We start from the raw sequence: 12,808 nt of genomic DNA, 5'->3' as shown, positions 1-12,808 counted from the left end.
TTGCCTTCTACAGTACATATAAGGTGTTTAAAAGACAACTTGTAGTATTTTTCTTATAGCTTGGGTACGGTGACAGATGGCTCTCGTCTATACAATTTATAGCATTAAAACACATAAGATAATAGTTGTCAACGTACCCAAGTGAAAAATACTATACTCGTAGCATAGCATCTCACCGATTCTCCCTATGACTAGCCATGGCCAGATCCTTTTCCAGCCACTGGTACTGTTCGTAGATCATCTTCACTCCATATTTGATGTAGTAATAATACTCGGTGGAGATGGCAACGAAGTGCACTGGCCCCAGGTCGAAGCTATAGAACATGCTCTCCGTGCCGCCCGGCATTGAGAAGCGCTCCCGGTAGTTGCTAAAATTACTGAAAACGCAAGGAATTCAAGTAAATTAGTAAGTAATTGATTCACGAAAGCTGGCCCGAATATAAATAAGAATTTTGACAATAACGTAAACAAGTTTCGCGTACGCTCATATAAATCAAGTTATACCACCACATCACATCTAGTGATGTACCGACTATAGATTTGGCCGACTAGCCGACTAGCCGACTAATCGGCGCTCGAATGGCCGATTAGTCGGCTAGTCGGCCAGATCATTAGTTTCGTATAATTTCAGGTGAAAAACAATAGTTTTGCTCCTTTGGTTGCGCTATTCATCATATTAGCTTGGCTAAAAGGTGTTCTCTACAGGTTCAAAGACCTATCACAAGAATGCTCGTTCAATTTCTGTCTTTAGTTCTTTTATTTTACGATCCTGAGCAGACCGTCAGTACAGCTTGTAGGAGGTATTTCCAAGGCTCTATTTCCCGTACGTAGTCGCCAGTTAAGAACCTATCCCCTGTGGTCAGCGTCTTTACGAGCAATGTGCCCTGTCTAAGTCTCTAAATTTTGCAATAACATTAATAGTTCCTCATGGCTCTACCATTAAAAAACAAAAAACTGAATAATAATTTAATAAATGAACTATCGAACTTGCACATGAAATTACACTAGAATCAGTTGAGGTCGGACCTGTAGAGGAAAACACCAGCCCACCAACATGCGATAACGATCAAACGGTCAATTATTTATATGAACAAAAGTTTTCGTATGCATCCTGAATAGGTATTTTAGTAAAATAAACATAAAACATATGGTATTCTTTCACTAATAAAGTGCCGACTAATCGGCCATTTTTGCCGACTAGTCGCCGACTAATCGCCGACTACAAATGTGGCCGGATAGTCGGCTTTCCCGAACTAGTCGGCGACTAGTCGGTACATCCCTAATCACATCACATCATTCAATTTTCATCGTCTATTGAGTGTTGTTTAACCTTATTACAATAAAAAAAAGTATAGCCAATGGTCTGTCAAGTGTGTGCGTGTTACGGCTGCTACTGCATACCTAAAATATTAATGATTAAGACCACGCGGCGGCTAATATGCGAAATAGAATGGTGTATCCCCATTTGTCCCCGCTGGGCACAGATGGTGAGATTAAATGATTCCCAGTTATCCCCGCCTCCTATATGGAAGCAGTCGCGTGGGACAAGAAGGACAAATGAGAATACTCCAATAGATGGCATAAGCATGAAATATAATTTCCGATTGTATTTTTCTGTTAATCGTGACAGGTACCGCATCCGAGCTGCAGTAACGTTTTCCAGATAACTTGATCAAATCTTCGCTTCCAGTTGGCTTTAGTACTCACTAGGCCTCTTCATGGTTGCCAACGCACGTCATGTAGGGGACCATGGTCGCGATGGGCTCGATCTGCCGCATGAACTGGTCGCCGACCCTCGCGTTGTCTGTCGCCATGTCGTAGCCCATGTCGCCCACGTGGAGAATCAGGTCGAAGTGGCCCATTTCGGATTCCTCTTGGAGGTATGGCATTGCCTGTGAATAACATTCTTGTCGCTTATTTAAGGACAGTAGTTATTTATTTATGGTTCCAGACCATTCAAGTTGCCTGTATCTTAGACATTTACGAGTATGTGTTTTAGGCGTGAACTTGGGGTAGCCGGGTAGCCAGGTAGGCTGGTCGGTCCAAATATCCTCGGAAGTTAAGAAAATATTGTAGAAGCGAATATACCGCAGTTTTATGACAATCATTGTAAGAAAGTTGCGTAAGACCAGTAAGTGTTCGTTTCGGAGGATAAGGCCATTTTTGGCTGCTGAGCTATAATAATATTAGTAATACAGATACGTAAAAACAAATATTACCTATTACTACTACATCTTCTGAAGGTTGGACCACGATATATGTACGATGTTTTACTGCCTGCAATTTCTTATGAATCGAAATGGACAATGAAAGTTAGTGCCTTAGTAGTCATGTTGTAGTTTGCCTAGTTGAAGTATATAAGATATAAACGTAGTTACACTTACTTTGGCGCCCTCAGTGCCCATGTCTCCGAATACGGCAGCGCGCACGGGCCAGTTGTTCCCTTTCGGAACCGTGCGGAAGGAGAACAGGCTCGACACGCCGTACTCTGAGCCTACGTTGTACACTGTTATAGAAAGGTGATAAAGACTGGTCAGTATGTCAGTAATCGCCAATTGCTACAAGCTAGATTGTCAACTAGTCTAACCTGAGGGCCTGCCACCAGCCACTTCATTTCTTTATTTGCCTCTATTGCTCAAATATGGTGTACATGCATTTCGGAATCTAATTAGCTGCACGTACATGTCGTACATGCTAGACGTGATTATAATCCGTATTAGAGTCGCACGTTCTTCACGTCTTGTCAAACAGCAACTCTAATGGCGGAAACAAGATAATCAACGATATAAAAACTGCTGTACGGGCAAGAAAGATATAGACGCTTCTTACATCCCTGAGAAGGAGGGTCGCCTCACTAACTTGTATCCTAATCTACAATATATTTACGTCCTTACTACAAGTGCTGTTTGCTGTGCTGCTCACCACCAACCCACCTGAAGCTACTACTACTAGTGTACCAGCTAACTGACTGCTACATATGGAAAGGCGATACAGAGACCGATAACGAAACTTCAGTTTTAGATGTTCGCGTTCGCAGTAGACGATCTGAAGTTGTAGCCAAGATAATAATAGTACAAAGATAAATCAATATCAATCGGATTGCAAAAAACCGGTCAAGTGCGAGTCGGACTCGCGTTCCAAGGGTTCCGTAAATAAGTCCGACTCACACTTGACTGCACATTTCTAATAGGTTTTCCTGTCATCTATAGGTAAAGTACTATTTTGTGTATTTTTTTCAAAATTTAGATCCGTTTTTTCCTTTTGAGGTACGGAGGTATTCGATCTGTACAAAAGTCCAATGTTATTATGGAATAATATTAACATCAATAAATTGCTCTGATAATTAGATTAAGATTAATTACGATTCATAAGAGCTTATTGCTAGGCCTACATGAATAAAGTATACTTTGAATTTGAATTTAAACAATAAAAAGCATCGAGATGCCAGATGCGAACGAAAAATTCGCGTGTATAAAGAAATTAGTAAGTACTTGTATTTCCACCCATTATTTACGTTGCGATTGGCACTTTCATTAAACGATTGTCAATTGCCTAAACAGAGGGCATATTCAAATATTCATGCGAATCAAAGTCAGCTTAACTTCAATGTAAAACTTTGTAGTACGACGTGCGGATAGGTAATTCGCAACTCGTGTCGATTTAAAACACTCCCTTATTCGGTCGTGTTTGAATGTATCACCACTTCCTTCTTTCCGCACTTGTATCGTAAATAACTATAATTATTTTGCGCTGTGTTGCTTATCATCAGCTCTGCGGGAACATTAAACTTGTGCATTATGTGGCTATAATATATTGTACTTACCATACTTAGTGTCGTACTGCAGATCCGGCAGCGTGACGCGGTGTGTGTACTGCTGGCGCCGCTCGTTCCCGCCGTCTTCGAACAACGAGCTAGCGCCGTACGCATAGTGCTGCAACTCCTCCACACCGTAGTGGACCACGCTGGGGGTATCGTTGAATGTTGACCACGTTACTACGATGTCGTTGGATTTTTCTGGAGTCATATTTATTGCCGCATTTTAGGTGTTTGTAATAGAAACTATAAGTAGATAACTCACGAGTAGGTAGTATCAGGAGATAACTCAGGAGATCTAGGAGATGCGCAAAAACTAGCACCATCGAATGTGGCGGCGTGCTAATGACTGGTACTGAAAAGGCACCGTGTAAACGACTAGTGTCGGTCGCCTGGTCACTGGTGACGAGATTCAGGCGGCTGAAAATAGTCATTGTCTAAACGGCCTGTGCCCAGCAGTGGGACGTATATAGGCTGAAATGATGATGATGATGAAACGGTCTGAAGATGTGCTGTAGATAGACACTGGTGCCGTAATTTAGGCGTCTCAAAATAGTTTCCATTTAAATCGATCATCAGTTTGCACAATTAAGCTTTTTTTTATCTTTAATTTGGAATCGTGTTCTGGTGCTGCTTGATTTAACAGAAAGTATTGAAAATCTCTAGAGGATACTCTAGTCAAAACTTATGTACGACAGTTCGATTAGCCTTATGTACTACCCAATTCTGTAGATCTTGTACTAAATCGAATTATCGAAATGTCATTTAGCATCTGTAATATAAAACAAAGCTTATGCACATATATTACCGCCAAAGGCAATGTGGACCTGTTCAGGGTTACAGTGGGAGCAGTAGTACGGCTGCTTTATCGGCGGTAGGTACTCTTCCACCGGCTCCACCGTGATGTACTCGGCCGCTGCCACCGCCGCCGAGCCCCACTCTCTCGCCGCCAGTCCGGCGTACGGCGGCTGCGCCGACGCCGAGACAAACGCCGCCAGCGTTAGAAAAAGCCCGAGTGACTTCATTGTGGCTCCTCACTGCTCAGCTAGATAAAAAAAAAGGGTTAGTGTAGAGGTAAAGCGAATTAGCGAATAATAAAATTACTATTTTACTTGTTCCATATAAAAAAATAATAATATAAATCCATATCCGGCCTCAGCCACTGTTGGTTTCAGTAGGCAAGGAAAGTAGGTATAATAATTATGTTACCTTCCGTGTTTAAGTTAAGATTTTGTTATTCTATTATTGCAAGCAGTCAGACTTAATTTTAAGTAGGTACCTACTTAACTGAAATAATATAAGTAACCTTAACGGTAGTTATTTAGTATTTGTAACCTATGTAGGTATGTGTATAATTACTACGTACGATATGTTTTAAATTACCTACTTAGTAATAGACTGACACGTGTATGCGTTTATATTTATCGGTTTTATTACAATAAGATACATAAATGTGCAAGTACCGTAAAACAAAATTTTATTACTTCTGCGAAGTTTGACTTTTTACAGGACCGTAGACTTGAGTACCTGCACGCGTTCGCGAGAGGATGGGTCTTGACAGACTGACGGACGGACGGACAGACAAAAAGATCCTGTAAGGGTTCCGTTTTTTTTTTCCTTTTAAGGTAGGAAACCCTAAAAAGGTAAGATATTATGTGTATCGACCGAACGAACGGAAATCTAAAGCTTAAGTGCTTACCAATTTAAGAACTGAGGGTCTAACCCTCCTATTTTGTAAGAATATTACCGTACCCATATTACCTTACTTCGCCGTTAGCGCCCAAGTAAAATAATAATTTAACTATGACATAGTTATCCATTGAATTCAGAATCAGAATAAAATTCCAAATCCACAATATTGATACCTATGTATTCTTGCCAACCCTTATTTTCAATAAACTGCAATATTGCTAACATGACATATGAGCCAGGCGGCTAAACGTAGGTACGCGTGGGTAGGATAACTCTCGTTATCAATAGCACACACAGCACACAGCGTCCTCCAAAACAATTTATGTCACGTAGCTACAGTATACATATGTGACGTAATATAGCCTGTACGTTAATACTAACAACTATGGACTGTAACTGTCTGAAAATAAATAATTTTTATTTTACTATATGTACTTTCCTTAATTAAATCCTACCTAATATGCGCGGCATACGGAGCGGTAGGCATACGGATTGTTGATTAGGCTCGCGATTGACTCACTACCACAACAATAACAATAGTTATTTTGGGTTATTCCCACTAGTTACCACCAAGTTGTTACCAGTGGTATCTAACTACTGGGATTTTTTACCACTGGTAACTACTGGGAAAAATAATTCCCAGTAGTTACCACTAACTCGGTTTGGTGGTAACTACTGGGAATTTTTATTTCCAGTAGTTACCACTGGTAAATGGTGGGATTCTTTTTCCAGTAGTTACCACCAAAATACCTATTGTTAGAGTTCAATACTAATAAAGACAGTTTAAATATAGAGTAAATAATTATAAGTTGATAAGTGTTTCAGGAAACTGCCTTAAGTGATCAAAAATATTTAACTGGTACAAATGCAAAAATTAAAATACAGTTTGACAAATAAAAGAGTAGAAATTAAAAAGTGGCAACACTGTAGTGTCGTCCCTTTCAAACCAATATATACAGGGTGTAATCGTTAAGTGTAGCCAGGCGATAATTCCGTAAATATAACAGATATCAGAAAACTGCAAATGCTATCGAAAGTGTGTTACCCAATGAGTAAAATTACATTAATAACTTTTTTTTAAATAAAAGCAGAAATATCCCAAACATTGACTTCAAACCCTCCCATACATTTAGTACAACAACAACTGTTTAGGATTCATTATTTGCGATAGTAAACTGTTATAAAATGTTTATGAAATTCCCAGTAGTTACCAGTGGTAAAAGGTGGGAAAAAAATTCCCATAGTTACCTGTGGTAAAAGGTGGGAAAAAATTCCCAGTAATTTAATTACCACTGGTAACAACTTGGTGGTAACTAGTGGGAATAACCCATTATTTTCCTCATAAAAAATAATGCTTCATTTTGTTGCGTTTGCATTAAAGTTTTTAACACAATATTTAATACAAAATTTATATACCTACTTATATGAAAATAGGATCCATGGATAGGTAGGTATACCGTGAAGATAATCATTTCTAAAATATTGCACCTTTTGAGCTCCTGACAATCCTACCTCCTGATTTAAACTCCGCAACAAAATGTAGCATTTTTCTGAGGAAAATAACAATAGGTAGTGAGCATAATAGGACCCGGGTTCCTTTTCCACAAAATACGTGGTCTCATTAAATTTTGTCGAGACGACTCAATATCGGCGAGGGAATAAAGATTATAAGTAACATAAGCGTTTAACTTACCAATTAAAAACCAGCACCGACCATATACAACTGAGAGATGAGCTAAAATAAATTTTAGTTAAGAAGAACTTGTATATAAACACTCCGCTCAACGCTCAATTTAACGACGACCGCCCTCGATCTACACCAAAGAGTATAATAATATAATCTACACTGAACCAACAAAACAGAGGGCCTACCGCGACCCACGTTCGAAGTGTTGCCTCCCTGTCATACTTACATACGAATTTACAAGTGCGATAGAGAGGCAACACGTCGAACGTGGTTCGCGGTAGACCCTCAGATCTATGGAACAGATTGAACTGAACCAAAGAGAATATATATAATCACTACGTTTTAAGAGACGGGACTTCCATACTAGCGATTTGATTAGTCTGTGTGTATGTTTGGTTATCCAATCATTACCAACATGTATGACAAACAACTGTCAAAGAGCAATAGTACCAACATAACAGACTTAAATAGTGTAGTATGCTACACGCTTGCGTATTTTATCGATATCGATAAATTGAGGATGGTTGAAACATGGGCCCCTGTCAACCAATTTCGTACTCGAAATCAGGTTAGAATCGAGTCCATATTTAAATCGTATGTTTTTTGCGTGGATTAATACATGGTTGGACTTAAATGTGAACACGATATTTATTTGTTAAAATAAAAATATGTAAAATGATTGTTTTAAATAATTTAATATAATTAATTTAAAATACATCCCGAAGGTTCGACGGTCCACAGGTAACAGAGGAAAATGTGTGTTCACCTGATTAAATGTTTTTTTTCTATGTATTATATTCTTGAATGTCGTGATGACATATGGAACTGAAACGTGGCCGCTTACTGTGTGCCTCATAAGAAGGCTCAAAGTCACCCAAAGGGCAATGGAGAGGGCGATGCTTGGAGGCTCTCTGCGTGATCGCATCAGAAATGAGGCCATCCGCAGCAGAACCAAAGTAACCGATATAGCCCTACGAATCGCTAAACTTAAGTGGCAGTGGGCGGGGCACATTGCCCGTAGAACCGATGGCCGTTGGGGCGGAAAGGTTCTCGAGTGGCGACCACGTACCGGAAGGCGCAACGTGGGTAGACCCCCCACAAGGTGGACTGACGACCTGGTAAAGGTCGCGGGAGTCCGCTGGATGCGGGTGGCGCAAGACCGGTCATTGTGGAACTCTTTGGGGGAGGCCTATGTCCAGCAGTGGACGTCCTCTGGCTGATATGATGATGATGGTGATGATGATATTCTTGAATAATAAAATTAAGTCTTCCTTAACAACTTATTTGACCCAATGCCTGGATCTGAAAACATTTAATGATTAAAACAGACACACATACATTTTCTTATATTTTAAGTTAAAATCTTAAATAATAAGCAATATTACGCAAAACCCTGCGTAGCGGTAGCGCCACTACCACTATCTGTCACAATCTGGGGGTCTACCGCGAAACACGAAAATCTAAATTTCGTTATACTCGTATGCATCTTCTCGGGGATCATAAGTACTAAGATCGGGGATAGTACTAAGATCTTAACAATTGATTTATCCTGATCAACCTCTTTATCACTCTTGCATATTCGAGCGATAAAGAGGCAGATAACTAAATTTCGATTTTCGCGTTTACCGGTAGGTCCTGGTTAAAAGGGTATCCAGACCGGACTGACGAAATCAGTCCATTTGTTCAGGAAAATAATTGGTCAATCTCATCTAGCGGGGTCTATATTAATTCGCATAACGTAATACTCCTAATTCAATTTGGCATAACGTATGTTACGCATAATTTCTAAATCGCATAACATTATTCCGCATAACTGAGTACGCATAATGTTAATGCGCATAACGTAAATTGTCATAACGATGACTTGGGATAAATATAATAAGCATAAAGTTACTTTGCATAATTATTAAATGGTATACATATAAAAGGCAAATAAATATAAATGAAGACAGAGCGGCTCGAATTAAGGTTCAGTATTAGGTTCAGAGAACGAAGTTTTAAGTAAATGTAGCGCTTTTTTAGATCACAAATATCACAATACGGTTGCCAAAAATTTGGGTGCCCCTTAATACGCCTAACATTAATTGTCATAATATGAATTCGCATAACAGTTTTGGCATAACATAATTGTGCATAACATTGAACAAACATAATATTAAACAAGCATAACACTTATTGCGCATAATAATGAATCCGCATAATTTAAATATGCATAACATTATTAACTATAACTTTATTTGGCATAAAATGAATTAGGATAATTTAATAAAGCAAGAGAATTAGATGGATCAGGGCAAAACCAACTCGGTTAGGTCAGGTTCACAAGGTTAGCCTCGAGTTAGCAGGATCGAGCGAAACAAGGCGAAGCTTTTGCAACAAATAATAATATTTTTGCTGTAAAACATTATTAAGGCGTAGTAACTGTAGTAAGTTCGTGTTCTTCTTTTTTTATTATTAATATTTGTTTTTAATAGGTTTTAGTAATAATTTTCATATTTTGATTTTTTGTGCAAATTTTTTTAAAAGGTGCATTTTAGACCTATTTTAGTGATTTTTTATATCGAGCAACAGTCAAAAATTCAGGATTTGAATCGCTGAAGTCCCTAGAGAAAGGCCGCAAGATTGCTAACTAAATTTTTGGCAACCGTATTGTGATATTTTTGATCTAAAAAAGCGCTACATATACTTAAAACTTCGTTCTCTGAACCTACTGAACCTTAATTCAAGCCGCTCTGTCTACATTTTTATTTATTTGCCTTTTATATTTATACCATTTAATAATTATACAAAGTAACTTTATGCTTACTATATTTATCCCAAGTCATCGTTATGACAATTTACGTTATGCGCATTAACATTATGCGTACTCATTTATGCGGAATAATGTTATGCGATTTAGAAATTATGCGTAACATACGTTATGCCAAATTGAATTAGGAGAATTACGTTATGCGAATTAATATAGACCCCAAAAATTTAATTAGCAATCTTGCGGCCTTTCTCTAGGGACTTCAGCGATTCAAATCCTGAGTTTTTGACTTTTATCGATAAAAAAAATCACTTAAATAGGTCTAAAATGCACTTTAAAAAAAATTTGCATAAAAAATCAAAATTATTTCTAAAGCCTAAAAAAAACAAAAAATATTAAAAAAAAAGAAGAACACGACAGACAGACGAACTTACTACAGTTACTACGCCTTAATAATGTTTTACAGCAAAAAGATTATTATTTGTTACAAAAGCTTCGCTTTGTTTCGCTCGATCCTGCCTTAGCCTTGTGAACCTGACCTAACCGAGTTGGTTTTGCCCTGATCCATCTAATTCTCTTGCTTTATTAAATTATGCTATTTCATTTTGTGCCAAATAAAGTTATAGTTAATAATGTTATGCATATTTAAATTATGCGGATTCATTATTATGCGCAATAAGTGTTATGCTTTTTTAATATTATGCCTGTTTAATGTTATGCACAATTATGTTATGCCAAAACTGTTATGCGAATTCATATTATGACAATTAATATTAGGCATATTAAGGGGCACCCCATCTAGCGTCCACACGTACACAAATTAAATCACCAATTTGCATTCTACTATGAAAATTGGCATTTTTGTGTCCGCACCTGCTGATGTGATCGAGGAATCAAATTGGTATTTGCGTCCGCACGGCCCTGTTCGATCGAAGAATTTCATCAGACTGGCGAAAAATTGTCTCGTCTGGATACAACTTTACAAACCGCCTTGATGCATCAATGTCATTTAAGGCAGAATATGTATAAGTTAGTCTATGAATTTACTAGAGTCGGTAGTGCTGCACTCCGGCGGCAGAACATAGCAGTAATATCCCCTATTACTAGATTCCAAAAATATATAATATAATGTCCATTCCATTAATGCACAGATGATAGATAATTTTCCACTAAAAATATTCGGAGAAATAATTATAGTCATGTTGTATGCAAGTTACCAGGAAATTCACTCATTTTATTTTATTTACTATTTACATTGATAAAAAATTAGGCTGCAGTCGATATCGATACTTCGTATCTTATACTTGTGGTACATCCCTAGTTCATACTGAAAGTGGATATGAAATATCTAATTTTCGATGTGTTTATAGCCTGCTACACCAAAATAAGGCTAAAAGTATCTAAAGCAATACTTACCGGTCTTCATCTAATGGAAATTTCGCCATAAACTTCCTTTTTTGCGATTTTCGCGAGCGTATCAATTGCCACATATTTCGCACTGAAACAACTTAGTTTTCGGTGGCATTTAAACAAAATCTATTGACTCACTTTATGTTCGTATCACATTTGACTGTTTTGGACAGGGCTCGGATACCGGTTAAATTTCCAAACCGTTATGATGTACTCAGCGCAAAACCTTTTCGTTTCGATTTTGTTCGTAATACCGTTATTTTTAAACCGGTTTTTAGGGGAACGCTTTAATAAAGTTCATGTCACATTAAACGGTTAAGAACTATTAAAACCGGTTTATTCCAACGCACGTAAACAAGCTCTGTTTTCTTTAATTCTGCATTTGTAACAAACTGCTTCGGGAAAGACGTTAATTTCATTCAGTGCATTAATAAAATTAGTTCCAAGTGAAAAATATAGGTATATGATGGATAAGTATAAGTACATATTTATATTTAAATGTTTTGTTCCAATCAAATGCCTACAATGTATTCTACTCAATAACGGCTATAATTCGTCAACGATTTAACTGCGTCTATTGTCGTTACTAAAGCTAGTATATATGACTAATTTTCGTAACAAAAAAAAATAATATATTAAATTGTGGACGAATTAAAGACCTTATTAAATACAAAAAAAATATTTTGCATAATTTGTGATTTTTTGGCATACTACATATATCCGTCACGGGTGCGTTTTAAAAAAAAACATTAATTGTTTCTATGGAAAAGCACAAAAACCAAAGTCAACATTTTAAGGTATTTTTGATTGAAATGGGTTTTGCCCAGTATGTTTATGCTAAGTTACAAGTTTCAGACGTTTTGAGTTGAAAATAGTAGAGCTATGATTTAAAAAAAAATGTATGGAGCCGGAAAAAAAAATCAAAATATCTCAAGAACCGCAACAAATACAGTAATATCCTTGCAGATGGTTATTCTTCGAATTATTTGTGATTTTTTAGCATACTACATATTATCTCCTATACGGATATATTATATCCGTCACGGGTGCGTTTTTTTTAAACGCATTGTTTCTATGGAAAAGCACAAAAACCAAAGTCAACATTTTAAGGTTTTTTTTTTTATTGAAATGGGTTTTGCCCAGTATGTTTATGCTAAGCTATAAGTTTCAGGCGTTTTGAGTTGAAAATAGTAGAGATATGATTAAAAAATATATATATGGAGCCCGAACGTAAATCAAAATATCTCAAGAACCGCAACAAATACGGTAATATCCTCGCAGACGGTTATTCTACGAATTATATGTGATTTTTTGGCATACTAGGTACATATATCCGTCACGGGTGCGTTTTTTTCTTAAATCATTAATTGTTTCTATGGAAAAGCACAAAAACCACAGTCAACATTTTAAGGTTTTTTTTTATTGAAATGGGTTTTGCCCAGTATGTTTATGCTAA

General features: G+C 37.4%; 1 protein-coding gene across 1 annotated transcript in view; it reads right to left on the bottom strand.

Moving 5' to 3' along the window:
• Window positions 1–7,325, bottom strand: part of LOC134796681 (acid phosphatase type 7-like) — a 40,666-nt gene extending 33,341 nt beyond the window's left edge. Inside the window, exons 1-6 of the mRNA XM_063768831.1 lie at window positions 7,200–7,325; window positions 4,623–4,859; window positions 3,824–4,015; window positions 2,385–2,506; window positions 1,708–1,892; window positions 177–377 (exon numbers count right to left, since the gene is read on the bottom strand). Of these exons, the coding sequence (XP_063624901.1) occupies window positions 177–377; window positions 1,708–1,892; window positions 2,385–2,506; window positions 3,824–4,015; window positions 4,623–4,839 (917 nt within the window). The 5' untranslated portion in view covers window positions 4,840–4,859; window positions 7,200–7,325. The remainder of the gene's footprint in view (window positions 1–176; window positions 378–1,707; window positions 1,893–2,384; window positions 2,507–3,823; window positions 4,016–4,622; window positions 4,860–7,199) is intronic.
• Between the last annotated feature and the right edge of the window lie 5,483 nt (window positions 7,326–12,808).

The sequence above is a fragment of the Cydia splendana genome, chromosome 14, assembly GCF_910591565.1.
Source record: "Cydia splendana chromosome 14, ilCydSple1.2, whole genome shotgun sequence".
In the NCBI taxonomy this organism is placed as follows: domain Eukaryota; kingdom Metazoa; phylum Arthropoda; class Insecta; order Lepidoptera; family Tortricidae; genus Cydia; species Cydia splendana.
This window is presented reverse-complemented; position numbering and strand designations above follow the sequence as displayed.